At 39.5% G+C, this 20,392-nt stretch overlaps 1 protein-coding gene across 2 annotated transcripts; it reads right to left on the bottom strand.

Moving 5' to 3' along the window:
* Positions 1-2,258: 2,258 nt before the first annotated feature.
* On the bottom strand, positions 2,259-19,731 carry LOC113052215 (gastrula zinc finger protein XlCGF26.1-like). 2 transcript variants are annotated; one of them, XM_026216599.1, is made up of 3 exons: positions 19,672-19,731; positions 19,045-19,157; positions 2,259-4,859 (listed from the first exon to the last, which is right to left on the bottom strand). In XM_026216599.1, exons 2-3 carry the CDS (start codon positions 19,127-19,129, stop codon positions 3,349-3,351), a joined length of 1,596 nt encoding a protein of 531 aa, XP_026072384.1. In that variant the 5' UTR covers positions 19,130-19,157; positions 19,672-19,731; the 3' UTR covers positions 2,259-3,348. The 2 variants fall into 2 exon arrangements, with proteins under 2 accessions (XP_026072384.1, XP_026072385.1); XM_026216600.1 differs by having other exon boundaries at positions 19,045-19,160; positions 19,672-19,703.
* Positions 19,732-20,392: the final 661 nt, after the last annotated feature.

Genomic DNA, 20,392 nt, shown 5'->3' on the forward strand with positions numbered 1-20,392 from the left:
AATTATGCATGTAAATTCAAAGTGAGAAATAGAATAGAGCCTATACTTAAAATCACTCTTTTTTTCCCTTCTTGGACAACCAACCAATCACAGTCTTCAAAAGATTGTGTCATACATAGCAATGGGGTCAACCCCGCCTCCTCTCTAAGATGAAAGTTATTTTACTTTTCCTTACTCAGAGTTGCTCTCAGATCGGTCCTGAATCGCTCTTAAGCTAAGACTCCTACATAAAAGTTTTTAAGCTAAATTAAGAGTTTTCTGAGAGGATTCTTAGAATCTTTATGAATACGGGCCCTGGCATTCTATTGTAAAATGATAACCATTAGTATTAACCAACCCATGATACTTCTTGACTTGACTGAATAGCAAGGTTCTCCCTTACTTCCTCCCATGTCAGTCCTACTAATCCTAGATGATTAATTGCAGCTTTTACCACCAGTTGAATTTTTATCATTTTTAGACTTCACTTCTGCTGTACTATTTATCACACCAGCTATGAATGTTACCAGATCTCCTTTTTTCACATACAACCCATCTTCCGACCATTGTATAGGTTTCATTATTCCTATATTTTCTGTCTCACTTGTGTTGTTTTTCCTCTTTCTAATCACTTTAACTGCATAAGATATCCTTCTTTCCACTCTTATCTTTTGTATCTTTGTCTCTTCGCATTATTTCACATCCACCATAAGCCACATTGTGATCTCCTCCACAGCTACAACACTTTGTTCTGTCCCACAATTTCCATACTCATGATCACCACCGCACCTAGCACATCTTCTCTGTCTATTGCAATTTTTTGCAGTGTGTCCAAACCTCTGGCATTTATAGCATCTCAAATGCTTTGGTACATATATCCTCACTGGATAGCTCATGTATCCCAAAAATACCTTCTTTGGAATATTTTCTCCCTCAAATTCTATTGCCACTGATTCACTATTGCTTAGTACTCCTTCTTTATTTGACTTCAACCTTTGAACTTTCATTACATTTCCTCCCTTAAACTTCTTTTTTTAATTCCTCCATGCTAACATTTGTTGGTATCCCTGTGATCACTCCAGTGCATCCTACCTTTCTCAGGTCTCCCACCCTCCCTACATTTTTCACTTTACATTTTCCCATCTCTTAGATTTTTAATGCTTTCTCCAATTGCTTTGCATCAGCACATCTCACCATCAGATTGCCATCATTAAAGACATTTGTATATACTATGTCCCCTATCTTCTTAGACAAAATTGTTGTTAACATAAAAGGGTTAACTTCCTTCATGTTTTCCTGATCTTTCTCATTAAATCGTACTATTACAACATATTCTTCTTTTATTTTCTTCTGGACTGGCTCTTGTTCTTTTTCACTTCCTGAGCTATCGTTGGTTTCATTTATGACTCTCTTATTCCCTTTATCTTTTTTTAACCACTCGTCTGGCCCCTCTTATCCTCCCATTCACCTTCTTCCTATTCATTATAATCCATTCTTCTCACCTACCTATTTCTGATCCATTCACAGAACAGTCGTGCCCAACCGCCTTCAGTTCCAAATGATTCAAACAGCAACCTCAAGCTTCAACAACACAAGCAATCCCATGATGCACACTATCGACCCCGGAACCAGATATCCTCCACCTTGAACCATTTACAATTTTGGCACGATTCTCTCACTGAGTTTTGCAAGCGTGAGGGGGAGGGCGGGTCCACCTTCCTCTTGTAGCCAATCAAATGAGCCTCTGGCTGACTCCTCATTTACTCTTTGCCTTCTTTTGTATTTACATGCTTTTGTTTAGATTTTGTTAGTGAATGGTGAGTTTTGGTGATGCCCACAAATATGTGAAATCTGTTCAGATTATAGGTGCAAACTGCACTCCAGTGTGCCACCCTGTATTGTGTAATGGCTGCATTTATGTTAAATTGCCTAAATCAGTAAAAGTATCACAATGTATTTCTAATACCGGAACGGCAAATTAGCATGTTACCTTTTACACAAGAAAATTATTCAATAAATAAATTAATAAATATGCTGCGAGTTTAACCCCCCTAATGGTAGACCCAAAGTTATGCCCTTACCTGCATACCTAACTAGCCTTATACCAACGCTACAATCCATCACGACTTTTGATAGTTCCTAGAATAGCAAAGTCCACTAAAGAAGGTAGAGCTTTTTCACATTTGTCTCCCAAACTTTGGAATAGCCTTCCTGATAATGTTCAGGGTTCAGACACACTCTCTCTGCGCGTTTAAATCTAGATTAAAAACACATCTCTTTCGCCAAGCATTTGAATAATACAGCTCATTATTTGTGACTGCAGTTGTATCTGAACAAATGTGAATTATTATTCTTTAGCTTGGGTTAAACTAATTAATTTTACCTTTTTGGAACACCAGCTAATCTAATGATGTCTCGATTTCTTTCTCTGTTTTGCCACGGGATGTAAGCTCCAGTCTGGATCAAGAACACCTGAGAAGAGATGATGCTGACCCTCAGAGGACCTCAGATGATGCTAAGCCTGAAACAACATAAAGAACTAACAGATATTGTTACAAGTGTGATTGCATCATATAATAATAATTTTTGCTAATATGTTCATCGTCTGGCTGACTACGTCTTGTCTTAATTTTTCTGAAAATTCCTGTCATATGTACATAAACTGACATTATAAGTCAGTTTATATACATATGACACTTTAGAATAAGGTTTTTGATTCATATGACACTTTAGAATAAGTTTTTTGATTTGTATCATAAAAAGCACTATACTTGAATTAAATTTAATAACAACTTGCGGAAAATGGCCATCTAATATCCCCTTTATAGTCCAGACTGAAAACGTTTACCTTTGCATTTTCTTACTAAAGCTCAATCAAATAATGCAGTTCAGTGTTTATTTCAATTTTATTTATGTCCCTTTATTTACAATCCTACCGTGACATTGTGGCATTTCACAGCAAGACTGAAGTTTAATATTACTAATATTTTTATCCCAAGGCATCAATACATAAAAATGGAATGACACCTCTATACAAGTGAAATTAGGCCCGGTCCACACAGACGCGATTACATTTTAAAACCACAGCTTTTTATATGCGGTTTGGCTGTTCATCCAGACGCAGGCACAGGGTCACTGAAACTGAACATTTTTGAAAACGCCTGCCAGGGTGAAGATTTTCAAACTCCATTTGCATTGTTATGAAGACAGCGAAACAGGCATTTTTGGCTTGTGACCTCGAAGCCAGTGCTGTTATCTCTGCCTACTGGAAACTTTCAGGCTTCTGATTGGCCAACATGGCTTTACGGTTGAGATTATATCGCCACCTGTTGACTTGGCATGCTCTTGACAGTGCTTGATGGCATGCGTTTACCTACGGTGTGAACGGAGCCTTATATTCACACAGGTCCGTATTTTCTGGTGCCATTTCAAACTGCTGTGCCATTTAAACCTCTTACCACACAAGGAACACAAATAGCGTCTCACTTCTGTGTGACTTTTCAGGTGTATCTGTAAGTGTGATGGCAGAATAAATTTCTTATTACAAAGATCACAATTAAATCGCCTTCTTCCAGAGTGAATGCACTGTTGATTTTTCAAATTGCTGCTATTCATAAACTTTTTGTCACACTCTGAACGTTGCAGTTTCTTTCCAGAATGTTCTTGCAAATGAAGTTGAAGGGCTCTTTGATATGAGAAACACTTTTTACATTGAGGACATGTGTAAGGCTTCTCTCCAGTGTGAGTTCTCATGTGAGTCTTAAGGCTTACTTTACGATTGAAACACCTTCCACAGTCCTGGCATTTAAAAGGCTTCTCTCCAGTGTGAATTATCATGTGAGTCTTCAGATTTCCTTTTTGTAAGAAGCTCTTTCCACACTGTTTGCATATATAAGGCCTTTCACCAGTGTGATCTCTTATGTGGTAATCAAGGGATGGTTTATAAGTAAAACGTTGTCCACACTGAGGGCACGTGTAAGGTTTCTCTCCAGTGTGAAGTCTCATGTGAGCCTTAAGGCTTATTTTATGACTGAAACTTTTTCCACACTGCTGGCATTTGAAAACATTCTCTGCAGAGTGACTTACTACATGCCTGTTTAGGCGTTTCATGCTTGTGTAACTTTTTCCACACTGATCACATTTAAAAGAGTTCTCTCTTGAGTGAATCCTCGTGTGCTGACTAAGAGTTACTTTACGTCTGAAACTCTTTCCACACTGATCACATGTGAATGGCTTCTCTCCAGTGTGAATATTCATGTGACACTTGAGGTTTAGTTCTCGTGTGAAGCTCTTCCCACACAGTTTGCAGGTGTAAGGACTCTGTCCAGTGTGAGTTGTCAAATGGGAATTAAGGGCAGATTTATATCTGAAATACATTCCGCACTGAACACACATGTAAGGATTCTCTCCAGTGTGAAGTCTCATGTGATTCTTGAGGTTTACTTTATGACTAAAACTCTTTCCACACTCATGACATTTAATACGGTCTACTTTTGAATGAATTCCTATATGGCAAGTAAGGTTTACTTTACGTTTGAATTTCTTTCCACACTCATCACATGAGAATGGCTTCTCGCCAGTGTGAGTATTCATGTGGACTTTCAGGTTTCCTCTTTGTGTGAAACCTTTTCCACATTGCTGGCAGGTGAAAGGTTTCTCTCCGGTGTGGACTCTCATGTGGACATTGAGGTTTGGTTTTTTAGTGAAAGTCTTTCCACACTGACGGCAGGTGAAACATTTGTTATATTCTGTATTCAGAGCTCCTTTTTGTGATGAAGTCTGTATGTATTTTTCACCAATAATGAAATCATGTTTCATGTACTGATTTTTTTCTTCCAATTCATTCAGTTCTTGACTCTCCTCTTTCAGTGTCTTCAACTCTAAAATTGAAAAAATACAAATACAAGTTAACCCTAGTGAAATGGGGATCTATTTTCCTTTCTGTTCTCCACCATTTCCATAGGGGACCAGCACAAAGGTTTTGATGATTAAAAGCATAAACTTTCAGTTCACAGATTTAACATTTTTTATTTGTCAGGTTACAACAAAATTCAAAGATTGAACTTAAGTACTATTTAGCTACACTTCATGCTTCAAATTAAATGTAATTTAAAAGAACAGTCAGAAGACTTACATCAAGTCCCTTCCTTCTTACAGTTAAAAATATCAACGGTCCCTTTTACATAAACCATATAAAATTGAAATTGACCTATGAAACGTCATGTATGCAATATAAATATCATAAAATATGCAAACTGTATTCACTTTTAATACAAAGAATATAATAATAATATAAAAAACAAATGTCTTAATGTTTTTATGGCACTAATTAGAGGTCTGCCGATATATCGGGCCAATATTTGTCTTTTTTTTTATATTTACATTTACATTTATTCATTTAGCTGACGCTTTTATCCAAAGCGACTTACAATTGCTATATATGTCAGAGGTCGCACGCCTCTGGAGCAACTAGGGGTTAAGTGTCTTGCTCAGGGACACATTGGTGTCTCACAGTGGATTCGAACCAGGGCTTGAAAACGAAAAAAAATTATATCGGTTCACTCCGAGCAGAATCGATATTTTAACGTTTCTGTTCTGCGTTCCTCTGATATTATTACCATTCCGAAACCGGTTCGGGAGGAAGAAATACCGGTTAATAACGTTATTTTTTAAAAACAATATTATTTGCCTATAATTTGCCTTATAATAATAATTTAATAATAATAATAAAGTATAGCGTTTTCCTTATTAAAAAAAAAAAAAAGAAAAAATAGAGATCTAACGCTTACATTTTACAGCTTGCACCAGATTTTGTCCAAATGTAAGCTAGGCCTACTTAAAAAATACATAAAAAAAAAAAAATCTATCAACACTTTAAAAGTATTTTTAAGATATTTAAAAAATGTTTGCTTCATTGTTAAAAAAAAACACTTGTATAAAATTGCGTTTTGAGAGTACAAAAAAAACTTAAGTCGCGGCTCACATTGCAATTTATTAGCCCTATTACTTTCTGAAATAATGAAGGCTAAAATGGCTGTAGTCTAAAGCAAAATGTTTAAAAACATTATAAAAACAGTTATTAGTTTATCTTCAAATCAAATGCTCTAAAGTTTAGGCTATAAAAACCTCAATCCAAAATAAATTATTTGAATAACAAATGATTATAAAAAAAATTGCCTAATGTTTGTAAACATTTTGTGTCTGCATTATGTCTATTTCTGAATGAAATAATTTTTTTTTTCTCTAAAAAACGTATAAGTTTCTCTCTCTAGGCTATATATACATATACATATATATACATATACATATACATATACATATACATATACATATATACATATACATATATATATATATATATCTGGGTTTCCGTTGTCCGGTAATTACCGGACATTGGCCGGGAAAAAAATTAAATGTCCGACAAAATTAAATCTCTCCGGTCAAATTGTCAGATTAAAACTGCCTAATAATCCCGGCCCCGCCCCCCAACACAATCTGAATCGACCGTTTGAAAGTTTTTAAACAACATCGCATGTTGCATTTCAAATAAAGCACACGCCTAACGGCTATAATATAGACCTAAACCACGAACTATTGAGAGACGTTTCAAATATGGCCAGGCCCAGGCAGACTAGCCTTAAAAGTTTTTTTCAGAGGCCAGACGCGAAGGAGGATACTGAATCAGGAACGCCTGAAGCCTCAGGCGTATCGGTCGGAATGGAGTGACAAGTTCCCATGGCTAAGGTGTGAGGTAGTTGATGGTAACGAAAAAATGTTCTGTTCGCGCTGCGAAAGGCAGGACGACGCAACGGATTCACAAGAGGGTCGAATAATTTGAGAATGTCTGCTCTAATTGAACATAGTCAGAGCAATGACCATGTTGCAGCGCACAATATAACGCCACAGCAGGTTGCGATGAAAGGCCACTGTGACAAGGCCACGGAAACTTCTAAGAAAAAACTATGCTCTCAGCTCAAAATTGTTTTCCACGTGGCAAAACATGATCTCCCATCTAACCATTTTGTAACACAGACTGAGCTACTGCAAGCTCTCGAGGCACCAGATTTTGTCACCACCGATGGCATTTATTGCCACAGCGACTCTGTGGATGATATGGAAAAGGCATTAGAACACATCCGTGAAAAACTGAAAAACAGTGACTTCATTGGAATAATTATTGATGAAACTGTAAATATCACTGTGAACAAAAAGTTAATCATATATCTAAAGCTGGAAATAAAAGGAAAGGTGGAGACATGCTTTCTTGGAAATTATGATGTGGACTCCGGGACAGCAAGATGCATTTATGATCGCGTTGTTGCGGTGCTTCGCGAAATGGATATAGCACTGTCCCGTGTCATTGGCCTGGGTTTAGATGGTGCAAGTCTGCAAAAAAGCGTAAAAAGTAGCCAAAAATGACGCGAGACAATGTTATAGGCCTAGTCATTTGTTTGTTCTAGTTCATTTGACAAGAAGTCATTTCACACGGTGGCCAATTTAAATGTTACCAGCTAAATGAGACATACTGAGTTTATAATTAAGTTGGCTTGAATAAAAACAATGCTATAATCGGATATTTTATGTGGGGAAGGGGGGTTGGTTTGTTAAACTATGAAATGTGAAACCATAGTAAAAAAACAATTGGTTGATTGACGCCAATCGGACGTTCATGGTTTTTTTCCGTCTGTTTGAAAGTTGGGCTAATAAACATGTTGCATATACGGCCTGATTATGTCATTTTTTTAAGTTACATTAACTGCTTTCAGTTTTCCTCAACTTGACTAATTAAGAGGCGATATTTGACCGGCATATCATCAAAATGTCCGGAAAACGAAACCTCTGCCGGTCACTTTGACCGGTACCATTTTTTTCTAGCGGAAACTCTGATATATATATATATATATATATATATATATATATATATATATATAAACCATGCAGGAAAACCTGTTTTAAATATTTTGATAATTTACTGAAAACAAATAAATGACTTTTTAAACCATTTAGCATAACTGTTGATTATTAATCGGTCAAAATCAGCTGATCTGAGTTTGCTGCACTCCCCAGCCGGCACATGACCGACCTTCGACGTTGAAATATGGTTGAAATAAGGTCAGTTGTGGTTTCAACGTTGAAACAACGTTGATTCAACGTTTAAAGCTGAATGGTTGAAAAACATCCAGCACATGACCAACTTTCAATGTTGAAATATGGTTGAAATAAGGTCAGTTGTGGTTTCAACGTTGAAACAACGTTGATTCAACGTTTAAAGCTGAATGGTTGCAAAACATCCAGCACATGACCAACTTTCAATGTTGAAATATGGTTGAAATAAGGTCAGTTGTGGTTTCAACGTTGAAACAACGTTGATTCAACGTTTAAAGATGAACTGTTGAAAAACTTCCAGCACATGACCAACTTTCAACATTGAAATATGGCTGAAATAAGGTCAGTTGTTTTAATGACACAACGTTAAAAATGTTTAATGCTAAATGGTAGAAAAAGGTTAACAAGCTTTTAAATTATTTATATTAAATTATTCTCCTTGAACTGTCACCTTATCGTGGTGGAGAGGTTTGAGTACCCGAATGATCCTGGGAGCTATGTTGTCTGGGACTATATGCTCCTGGTAGGGTCTCCCAAGGCAAACAGGTCCTTGGTGACGGGCCAGACTAAGAACAGTTCACAAAACCCCTAATGGAAAAATTTAAATCGAGGACCGTGACGTCGCCTGGCATGGTGCAACCGGGGCCCCACCCTGGAGCCAGGCCCGGGGTTGGGGCTCGTATGCGAGTGCCTGGTGGCCGGGCCTTCCCCCATGGGGTCCGGCCGGGCTCAGCCCGAAGGAGTGACATGGGGCCGCCCTCCTGTGGGCTCACCACCTGCAGGAGGGAGCGTAAGGGGGCGGTGCATAGTGGATCGGGCGACAGTCTTAGGCGAGACCCCCGACGACCCGATCTCTGGACACGGAATCTGGCTTTAGGGACGTGGAATGTCACCTCGTTAGCGGGGAAGGAGCCTGAGCTTGTGCGGGAGGTCGAGAGGTACCGACTAGAGATAGTCGGGCTCACCTCAACGCACAGCTTGGGCTCTGGAACCATACTTCTTGAGAGAGGCTGGACTCTCTACCACTCTGGAGTTGCCCATGGTGAGAGGTGGAGGGCTGGAGTGGGTTTGCTAATAGCCCCCCAGCTCAGCCGCCATGTGTTGGAGTTTACCCCGGTGAACGAGAGGGTCGCTTCCCTGCGGCTTTGAGTCGGGGATAGGTCTCTCACTGTCGTTTGTGCCTACGGCCCGAATGGCAGTGCGGACTACCCGGCCTTCTTGGGGTCTCTGGGAGGGGTGCTGGAAAGTGCTCTGACTGGAGACTCCGTCGTTCTACTGGGGGACTTCAACGCTCACGTGGGCAGTGACAGTGACACCTGGAGGGGCGTGATTGGGAGGAACGGCCCCCCTGACCTGAACCCGAGCGGTGTTCTGTTATTGGATTTCTGTGCTAACCACGGTTTGTCCATAACAAACACCATGTTCAAGCATAAGGGTGTCCATCAGTGCACGTGGCACCAGGACACCCTAGGCCGGAGGTCGATGATCGACTTTGTGGTCGTGTCATCAGACCTTCGGCCATATGTCTTGGACACTCGGGTGAAGAGAGGGGCGGAGCGGTCAACTGATCACCACCTGGTGGTGAGTTGGATCCGATGGCGGAGGAGGAAGCTGGACAGACTCGGCAGACCCAAACGTACTGTGAGGGTCTGTTGGGAACGTTTGGCCGAGCCCCCTGTCAGAGAGATCTTCAACTCCCATCTCCGGCAGAGCTTCGACCGGATCCCGAGGGAGTCTGGAGATACTGAGTCCGAGTGGACCATGTTCTCCACCTCCATTGTCGCTGCGGCTGCTCAAAGCTGTGGCCGTAAGGTCTCCGGTGCCTGTCGAGGCGGCAATCCCCGAACCCGGTGGTGGACACCGGAAGTAAGGGATGCTGTCAAGCTGAAGAAGGAGTCCTATCGGGCCTGGATGGCTTGTGGGACAGCTGACAGGTACCGGCAGGCCAAGCGGACTGCAGCCCGGGTAGTCGTGGAGGCAAAAACTCGGGCCTGGGAGGAGTTCGGTGAGGCCATGGAGAAAGACTATCGTTTGGCCTCGAAGAGATTCTGGTAAACTGTTCGATGCCTCAGGAGGGGGAAGCAGTGCCCTACCAACACTGTTTACAGTAGAGATGGGCACCTGTTGACCTCAACTGGGGATATCGTCGGGCGGTGGAAGGAATACTTCGAGGATCTCCTCAATCCCACCGACTTGTGTTCCGTTGAGGAAGCAGTGGCTGGGGACTCGGAGGAGCACTCGTCCATCACCCGGGCTGAAGTCATCGAGGTAGTTAAAAAGCTCCTCGGTGGCAAGGCACCGGGGGTGGATGAGATCCGCCCCGAGTACCTCAAGTCTCTGGATGTTGTGGGGCTGTCTTGGCTGACACGCCTCTGCAACATCGCATGGCGGTTGGGGACAGTACCTCTGGACTGGCAGACCGGGGTGGTGGTCCCTCTTTTCAAGAAGGGGGACCGGAGAGTGTGTTCCAACTATAGGGGGATCACACTTCTCAGCCTCCCTGGGAAAGTCTATGCCAAGGTACTGGAGAGGAGAATTCGGCCGATAGTGGAACCTCGGATTCAGGAGGAACAGTGTGGTTTTCGTCCTGGTCGTGGAACACTGGACCAGCTCTATACCCTTTCCAGGGTGCTGGAGGGTTCATGGGAGTTTGCCCAACCAGTCCACATGTGTTTTGTGGACTTGGAGAAGGCATTTGACCGTGTTCCTCGCGACATCCTGTGGAGGGTGCTCCGGGAGTATGGGGTCGGCGGCTCCCTACTTAGGGCTGTTCGGTCGCTGTACGACCGGAGCAAGAGCCTTGTTCGCATTGCCGGCAGTAAGTCAGACCTGTTCCCGGTGCATGTTGGACTCCGGCAGGGCTGCCCTTTGTCACCGGTTCTGTTCATAATTTTTATGGACAGAATTTCTAGGAGCAGCCAAGGGCCGGAGAGTGTCCAGTTTGGGGACCATACGATTTCGTCGCTGCTTTTTGCGGATGATGTTGTCGTGTTGGCCTCCTCAGACCAGGACCTTCAGCGTGCACTGGGACGGTTTGCAGCCGAGTGTGAATCGGCTGGGATGAGAATCAGCACCTCCAAGTCCGAGGCCATGGTTCTCAGTCGGAAAAGGGTGGATTGCCCACTTCAGGTTGGTGGAGAGTTCCTGCCTCAAGTGGTGGAGTTCAGGTATCTTGGAGTCTTGTTCACGAGTGAGGGAAGGATGGAACGTGAGATTGACAGACGGATCGGTGCAGCTTCTGCAGTAATGCGGTCGCTGTACCGGTCTGTCGTGGTGAAGAAGGAGCTGAGCTGTAAGGCAAAGCTCTCGATTTACCGGTCAATCTACGTTCCTACTCTCACCTATGGTCATGAGCTGTGGGTCATGACCGAAAGGACAAGATCCCGGATACAGGCGGTCGAAATGAGCTTTCTCCGTCAGGTGGCTGGGCGCTCCCTTAGAGATAGGGTGAGAAGCTCGGTCACTCGGGAGGAGCTCAGAGTAGAGCCGTTGCTCCTCCACATCGAGAGAAGCCAGCTGAGGTGGCTCGGGCATCTATTTCGGATGCCTCCTGGACGCCTTCCCAGGGAGGTGTTCCAGGCACGTCTCACCGGGAGGAGGCCCCGGGGAAGACCTAGGACACGCTGGAGGGACTATGTCTCCCGGCTGGCCTGGGAACGTCTCGGGGTCCCCCCGGAAGAGCTGGAAGAAGTGGCTAGGGAGAGGGAAGTCTGGGCGTCTCTGCTTAGACTGTTGCCCCCGCGACCCGGCCCCGGATAAGCAGAAGATGATGGATGGATGGATGGATGGATGGATATTAAATTATTTAAATTAATTATTTTAATAGCATTTTAAAATATTTTAGTCATGATACCTATTCTAAAATCTAAAGGTATATGTTAAATATTATCATCATTAACAACAATAAAACTATATACATTTCGCTGCTTTATCACACTGAAACAACTCCCATTGGTAGTTTTATTTTATTACTTCTATCATGATTGGTTAATCTGGCTGTCATTCAGGAAACTGGACAATGAATCGGTTCGCGCCTTTCTACATTTAAAAATATGACCGTTATTGTCGTCTTTCTGTGAGGCGGCTAACTGTGAGCTGCTGCTCGTTATAACTGACTGCTCTATCGGTCCCTAATTATTTCATATTTGCCTGTACATATTTAATTTATTTTGAGCGGATTTGAGTCGTGACATGTCAATGGAGAACAAAAACTGTGAACACAAGAAGGGTCAGGTGTTCTGCGAGGTCCTGAAAACATCCTGTCAAAATGAGGTAAGAAAATCGCTAACGTTATCTTCATTATCTCTTGAAAATAGTAAAGTATTACCAGAGTTTACAAATGGGTAGTTTAAAGGACATGTAACCTGCAGATAAATAAATACCCGTGTGTCTATTTTTGCATTGCTTTATCACAGCTGATCAAGTTAGGTGCTCACCTAATGTGTTGCTGGTAAGAGATATTTAGAGATGGTTTAGAGATTTTCCCATATTTTCCTGATATGTATCCCATGCATTAGGTGTGTTATATATGTTTGTATTCTGATAATAGTTTCAAAGTGTTTTCTGAAACATATAAGTGCAAATGTCGGTATTTAAATAATATAATTTTAATGAATTAATGAAAATGAATAAATAAATAAAAGGATTGTTTAAAGCCATGGTTCTCAAAGTGTCAGGCCCCCTCTAGTTGTTATGCAGGTGAATCACTAAATTAAACTAATTAATGTTAATACATTTTAACTTAATCTTTGAGTAAGTTTTTTTTTTTTTGCACATTTAAGTATGTTAGAGTTAAAGTACAGTAAAGTTTTGTGACTTTTGTTACATAATTACATTTAAAATTACATTTTAATTTAAACTTTTTTTATTTACCTGTGTATGTAAGCACAGTTGTACTGTTAATGTTCAAACATGGTAAAGTGTCTGACAACAATAAATATTCTTATTGGAATAAAACTGCCTCATTTTTTAACTGTAGACCTGTAGCTGAATAGTTTGGTCTACTACGATGCTGAAATGTAATGTTGGTCATTATGGTGCAACTTAATATTTAATAACAAATATTTTCTGAAGTGGTACTTGGTATAAAAAGTTTGAGAACCAGTGGTTTAAAGAAATGGTATAATATTAAATCCTGCTTTTAAAGAACTTTTCAGTAAACCATTTCTTCTTTCCCCTTGTAGAGTCATCGAGGATCCAGCTTGTTCTTGAAACATTGGTAAGAAATTGTTCATCTGCTACATTGCACTGTCACTTCTGCTAGAGATGCTTTGAACTTTTGTGATAGGTTTTGATTGTACTTAGTTTATTAAAAATTTACTGAATTAGATTTTATTTGTTTTACTACACTGTATTACTAGTGTTTTGATTAAAACAGTGTAACTGGGGGCTCTGAAAACACTGCTTGTGAATAATTTGTTAATATTGTACATTTTCATCTGAATACATTAAATAAGTGTTTAATGAATAGTGTTGTCCACTTTGTTTCCAACCTCACTGTTACTGAACTGTAAAGTGAAAATATTGTGTGATTTATTTTGCATTCAGTTTTCAGTTAAATATATTTCACAATATCAAAGTTATTGTGAAACATTGTGGACATACCTAAACTCATTGGTTAAATCTTATGTTCCCTCCAGAAGTTTGCACTCTGCAAGTGAACGACGCCTTGTGGTGCTATCCCAAAGAAGTTCACAATCACTCTCACGGTCCTTTTCCTGGACTGTGTCCAGCTGGTGGAATCACCTCCCAATCTCAATCCGAACTGCTGAGTCTTTACTCATTTTCAAGAAACATTTTAAGACTCATCTTTTTCACCGGAACTTAACCAACTAATGCTAGCACTTTTCCTTCTTTTCTTGTCTTTCATATAAAAAAAAAAAAAAAAAAAAAAAAAACCTGGCTATGCGTTCTGTACTAGACTAACTGAGACTTGTCATGGCACTTGTATACTGTTGTTGTTTGCTTGTACACCTGACTGCTTCTGTTCTTCTCATTCGAAAGTCGCTTTGGATAAATTCGTCTGTTAAATGATTAAATGTAAATGTTTATACAGGACGGTACAGAAAGTGCACAAGTGGGAGAGAGTGGAGGGGACGGCGTCAGAATGGACCTAGCGCTGGGACACTTTCAAGGATCACCCGAAGCACAACCACACTGTATACACTAAGGCTGCTGGTTCTAACATTTTAGAGTGCCCTGCGGTAGAAATCTCATTCTGCATTCCCCACGGTAAAGAAGACACAGTCCGGGGGGGTTCCCATTAGAAATCAACTGGTTGAAGGTTCCCTGCTCGTACTGTGCAACACATTTTCACGGCACAAATGTGCACAACTTGAAATGAGACACATTACTAAAACATGTTTTTGACAGAAACTGTAGTTTTCCACCAAAATAAAAGATCCACTGGTTTCAGTCATAAAGGTACAAGGGTTTGTCTTGTAAGTGCTGAAAAAAATATGCATTTTTGTGCCTAATTATTTTACAAAAACCTTTAAATATTATTGTATTTGGATTTTTCTACTACATGTTTTTAGCATTACCTCCATGCATACTCTGCATAATAAAGTGTGGGATTATTTTCATCTGTTTTATACAGTATGTTTCCAAAATTTAACTGCTGTTTGACAATTTTGAGCATGTGGTAGTTTATTGAAGTTGTTTGTAAAGCCATTGCTGCCAGTCATTAGATTTTTAGCCTTGCATGTACATTGTTGATCTAAATGCCAACTAGGATCTAGGTGTATTTATACACGGTGCAAGGTACGACGGGGAAACAACGTCGTGTTATCAACGCTGATTAACTTTTCAAAATCAACACCTCATTCAGCTTTCATCCCAGGTCTGCAGCACGACCCTAATTCACCCATAATGCAGGTAAGACGGTGAAACAGCGTCGCGATTTCAACGGTGAATCCACGTCGTGATTTCAACGTTGATCCAATTTGCAAAATCGAAAGGTTATTCAACGTTGATTCAACCATGGTACCTGACGTTGTTTCAACGTTGAATCAATGTTGAAATGCCGGCTGGGTCAGAAACCGGTGACTGTGAACGAATCAACAGAGCTTGTACGAGCTTTTGTCATCGTTAAATCTTTCTCAGACGTTTCCATATGTCGAAATTGGTTAGCGCATCTATCGCTGCATGATTGTGTCCAATGACTCTGGCAAGCGGAGCTTCTCAAAGTTGGGAATAATCAAAGGAGAGCTGCAGTCCTCGGTTTAGTCAGGAAAGAAAGGCATGCTGGCGCTTGAGTGTAGAGACAAGTTTCGTCCCGCTACCGCCTGCAAAACCCCGCGGGTATGGTATACGTTTTTTTTTTTTTTTTAAATGCATTGCATATTCTGCCTGCTACTCTGTTATTTTTCAATTGCTCCCCTGTTGAATATAAATTTAAAAAAGAAACAAATGTTTCGTTTTATTTGTTTAATTAAATGGATGAAAGGACTTAACAAGGAACTAAGAACATAGAACATAGAAATACAGTAAAAAAGTAAGAAATGTAAATAAAAAAATATACCTATTAGGCTATAGTGTAGCCTAATGAATTATATAATAATAATAAACCTGGATTTATTTAATGTTCAAAGGAAAATTAGCCTATACTGCTTAAACAACATTAAACAAACAAACAAAAAAATCATTTTTCCTCAATAACAAAATAGACCAATTTTAAATATTTAGCAAAATAAATAAATAATTTAAAATAAACGGAATAAAAAAAAATGTCGTTCATTGATGAGGGCTTCAGATTAATCCGTCTCTGCCCACTTATGCGACCGCAATTACTGAAAGCCCTCTCCAACGGTGCGCTGGGAGCTGGAATGCAAAGTAACCGGCGTGTTACTTTGCTTAATCTCGGAAACTCTTGATATCGCCTTTTCCACCACTGGATCTCTCGCTATTTCGGAATGGAATTACACGTCGCTGTCCATGGTTTCATCAGCATCCTGCCATTCCGCAAAGTCTTTTTTATTTTATTTTAGTCTATTATAAATAAAGGTTTATCCGTTTTTAGTAATTTTATTTTGCTAGATATTTCCACTTTGCGGGAGTCCCGCAAATAACTTTATTTTCCTGCAACCCGCACACAATAATATCCCACGTCTGCATTCCCTAATCAAATATTGTCCCACGACGCACGGTTGCGCTGCAGGTCTCTACTTGAGTGTTGAATGCACATACACCAACGCCTAGAAAAAATAGGCCCTTTTTGCACTGCATCATCTGGCCCAATTAGGTCTTAATCCGGCCCTGAAGGCGGTGCATTGCCATTGAGACTTGACTATGTTCACATCTGAGCGGACATTTCACTCACTGGCTTCAGCGTCACATTTGCGTATGCTGTACTGTTGGAATTCGTGATTGGTTGACAGCAGAATTCAAATATTAAACAGAACGATAAAATAACGTTATTAACCGGTTTATGTCCATTTCAAAATTTTGATTCTGTTCGGAACTAAAAAAAAATAATTTCGTTTCTGTTTCTGGTTCTTTTCCTGTCAAAATATAGTTCGTTTCCAGTTTTCGTTCCTTGAACCAGTTCAGAGCCCTGATTCGAACCCGGGTCTCTCACACCAACGGCATGTGTCTTATCCACTGCGCCAACACCACCCCACATATATATCGGCATCGGCCATTATCCATGTTTAGTAGCACCTATTTAAAGTCAGGCACGTCGGCGGGCAGCCCCATGTTATTGGTGCGGTGGAAAGTGCTGCTGCTGCTGCATGTGAAGGACCCCAAGCAAAAACTTCACTCTGTAAATGGGGTGGAGAAGTTGGCAGCTCTCACAAACACTGCAGCGTTATTGAGGGCACAGTTACTCCGCCCCACTCACAGTCAGCACCGTGCTCGGAGAGACAGCTGTCCTGGAGCTGCCCAGAACCGTGAATCACATTTGTTCGAAAGCATGGTTTGATGCAGACAATAGCTAGATTTCTATCCAACTCATTTGTATTTAGGGATGTCAATATTGGATAATTTCCACAATCGATCGTCGTTTAAATTAATGATCAATTGATAACCTTAATGCTGCAAAATGCATCTGCAGCGGTATTATTATTATGTGCAAAAGCCAATTGGAAAAAAAAAGCTTTCTCACCCAAATTAAAGGGGTTTTAGTCTAAATAAAATGCTAGTAGCAGGACTGTAAAATGAATAGATGTGATTATGATCAATATGATAAAATGAAGAAAGCGTACCATACGTTTGAGATCATTTTACTTTGTTTCCCGTCAAGGAGACCGCTGAATGCACCTCTTTAAATGGTTTCGTGGTGCACGTTGTTGTATTTTAAAATGCAATTGCAACGTAACTGTGGCGCTTGTGGCTGTGCTGCGCAGACAGTGAACCATTTTTTTTCACATCAAACTTTTTATGAAAGTATTATGACCTATTATGGCCTATTTCAAATCTTCCATTTATGCCTAAAATTTTAGAAAAAGTTGTGTCTGCTCAATTGAGCACCTTCCTGCATAAAAATGATCTGTATGATGAATTTCAGTCAGGTTTCAGGCCCCACCATAGCACAGAAACTGCACTAAATTACAAATGACCTGCTCCTTGCGTCAGATCAAGGCTGCATCTCATTTCTAGTCTCACTTGATCTTAGTGCTGCGTTCGACACCATAGATCATGACATACTCATAGATCGATTATAAAACTATACAGGTATTCAAGGGCAGGCTCTAAGATGGTTTAGATCCTACCTGTCCGATCGCTACCATTTTGTTTACTTAAATGGGGAGCCATCTCATTTATCACCAGTAAAATATGGAGTGCCACAAGGATCTACTGCCATAAGCTACTACTAAATATTGTAGAAACATAATTTTCTGTAAAGTTGCTTTGTAACGATTTGCATTGTAAAAAGCGCTATACAAAATAAACTTGAATTGGTGGGTCAAGACCCAAAAGTGGTTTGGCTTTTGGTGGTGTTCATCGTAACTTACGATCCATGACTAACATGCTCTGGGGCAGGTTATGTTCTGGTTTAGAGTGTGTATGCTGGGACTTCATAAATTTCATAGAGAAAAAAAGTAATGTAACTAGTACATCTACTAGTTACATCTAGTACTTCTCCTCGTGAACACATTCCACCAGTTCTTTCACAATTACACTGGCTTCCTGTAAATGTGAGAACTGATTTAAACATACAAGGCACTTCATGGGACTGCACCTGAGTATCTTTGTGATCTCATCACTCCTTATATTCCATCACGCTCTCTTCGCTCTACTAACTCTCTTTTACTTCACCAGCCATGATGTTAGCTAAAGACCATGGGGGAAAGAGCCTTTTCATACAAATCCCCTAAGCTATGGAATGTACTTCTCTGCTCGTCAGAAATGCACCAACGTTGGGTTATTTTAAAAAGTTGATTAAGACACATTTATTTAAGACTGTCTTTCTCTAATGAATTGTTGTATTGCTTTTGGTGTTTTTGTTTTATTTTATTTATTACTTTATTACTGTAGCGCTTTGGGTTTAAGAAAAGCGCATTACAAATAAATTGTATTATTATTATTAGTAGTAATGCAAGTAATTACTAATTACTTTTGAAATAAAGTAATCAGAACAGTAACATTACTTTTAAAAGGAGTAACCAGTAATATGATTACATTTTCAGAGTAATTTGTCCAACACTGCTCTCAACATTATATAAAAGCTAGTTCATCACTCATATGTTTGCCTTATGTAAAATAAATGTTTTGTTTGTGTTTTTTTCTGTACTGTTGCATAATTAAGTGATAGAAACAGAAGGTTTTCTTAATTAAATTTTAATAATTCTTTTCACAAAAAATAATTGTTTTGTTAAGGCTACTTATTTTTCTGATTTCAACATATTTATTATGACATACATGACCTGCTCCATGTCAAATAAAAGCACTTTAATAAGAACACTCATTACATACTTAAGAAATATCAGAGTTCAGCTTTGAAAAATGAAAACCAACCTGTTTGTTCCTCTGTATCTTCATGTTTGACTCTGAATGTTTCTTCAATCTTCATGTCTTCACTCTCCTCTTTAATAAAAGCCATTTTTATAATAGGGTCACCTGGATCTCAGCTGCTTCACCAGGAGTTTGTGTTTGGACATGTTTAAGATGAGAAAAAGTGACAGAAAAACAGACCGTTAATGAGCTCTAATTGACTGTATTAGCCAAGACCTCGCAAAATCACATCTAAATTACATATTCTACATTCACAAAAACATCTGCATTCGTAAAACTTGTCATTATTCTTGTTTGTGTTTTCGTTGCATTTACGACACTTTGAGCAGCAGATGACAAAATAATTTGGTGTTTCACTGTGATTAATTTAGCTCCATTCCTTCAGTTTCGATAGTTGCATTTCTCGAATCACGAATTAACAATGACCGACGTGTTAACAATGAACTGATTCACGATATATAGAGAACAAACTAAGACAAAAAGAAAGTGATTTAATCCTACATAAAGCATTACAGTAATGCATTCCATAGTAATTGTTATGTAACTGTTATAGCAAAAGTGTGAAATAAAATTAACGCTTTGAATTGAAACACTTTTAAAATGTTTAAATTAAAGCTTCAAAACACAAACCTTTCTCCAACCCGATCGCAAACGCCAGAGTTGCAAAGTACGACGCAGGCCTACCACGTCACATCGTCAGAAACAAAATAAAAGTCCCGTTCACAAGTTAAAATCACAAAAGTGAATAGAATCTACAACGGGAGACAAACAAATCATTCGACGAAAAGAAAGAAAGAATCTATATATATATATATATATATATATATATATATATATATATATATATATATATATATATATATATAAATCAGCAAGAAGAACCACAATGAGAGTTAATACTTAAAAAAAAATACTAACACTATTTTACCTTGCTGTTAGAGTTTGCTAGTAACACTGAAAAAATCACATCTTGTGATTTTAATGTATATTTACATATAATTTGACAATTCAGAAAACCAATTGAAAAACATGAAATTCACATCAGTATCACTATCACAATATTTACTCTAAAAAAGAAAAACACTAGAAGTGAATAAGACTGTATCAATGAAAAACATCAAACAATATAGCTACATTACAATCATGAATTTTGAAAAATACTAAACTCACACAACAATGACATGTCTATCCATCTCAAACCATTTTAAGTGCAAAGTATCAATGAGGGAAAGTCAAACAATACCAATATAACAAAAATAAATATTAAAGAGGATTAAACTCATAGCAATGATATTGCTAATATAGGACTCGACATTAAACTTTACTTGTTCCTTCGGACAAGTAAATCAAT

This window comes from Carassius auratus, chromosome 32 (genome assembly GCF_003368295.1).
Source record: "Carassius auratus strain Wakin chromosome 32, ASM336829v1, whole genome shotgun sequence".
In the NCBI taxonomy this organism is placed as follows: Eukaryota; Metazoa; Chordata; class Actinopteri; order Cypriniformes; family Cyprinidae; genus Carassius; species Carassius auratus.

What these genes read in the sequence shown, in the direction of transcription:
- LOC113052215 (XM_026216599.1), bottom strand. Translation starts at nt 19,129, where the DNA reads ATGGCTTTTATTAAAGAGGAGAGTGAAGACATGAAGATTGAAGAAACA. An exon ending in AGATACAGAGGAACAAACAG is followed by an intron (nt 4,860 to 19,044) that starts GTTGGTTTTCAT and finishes TTTCAATTTTAG; the next exon opens with AGTTGAAGACACTGAAAGAG.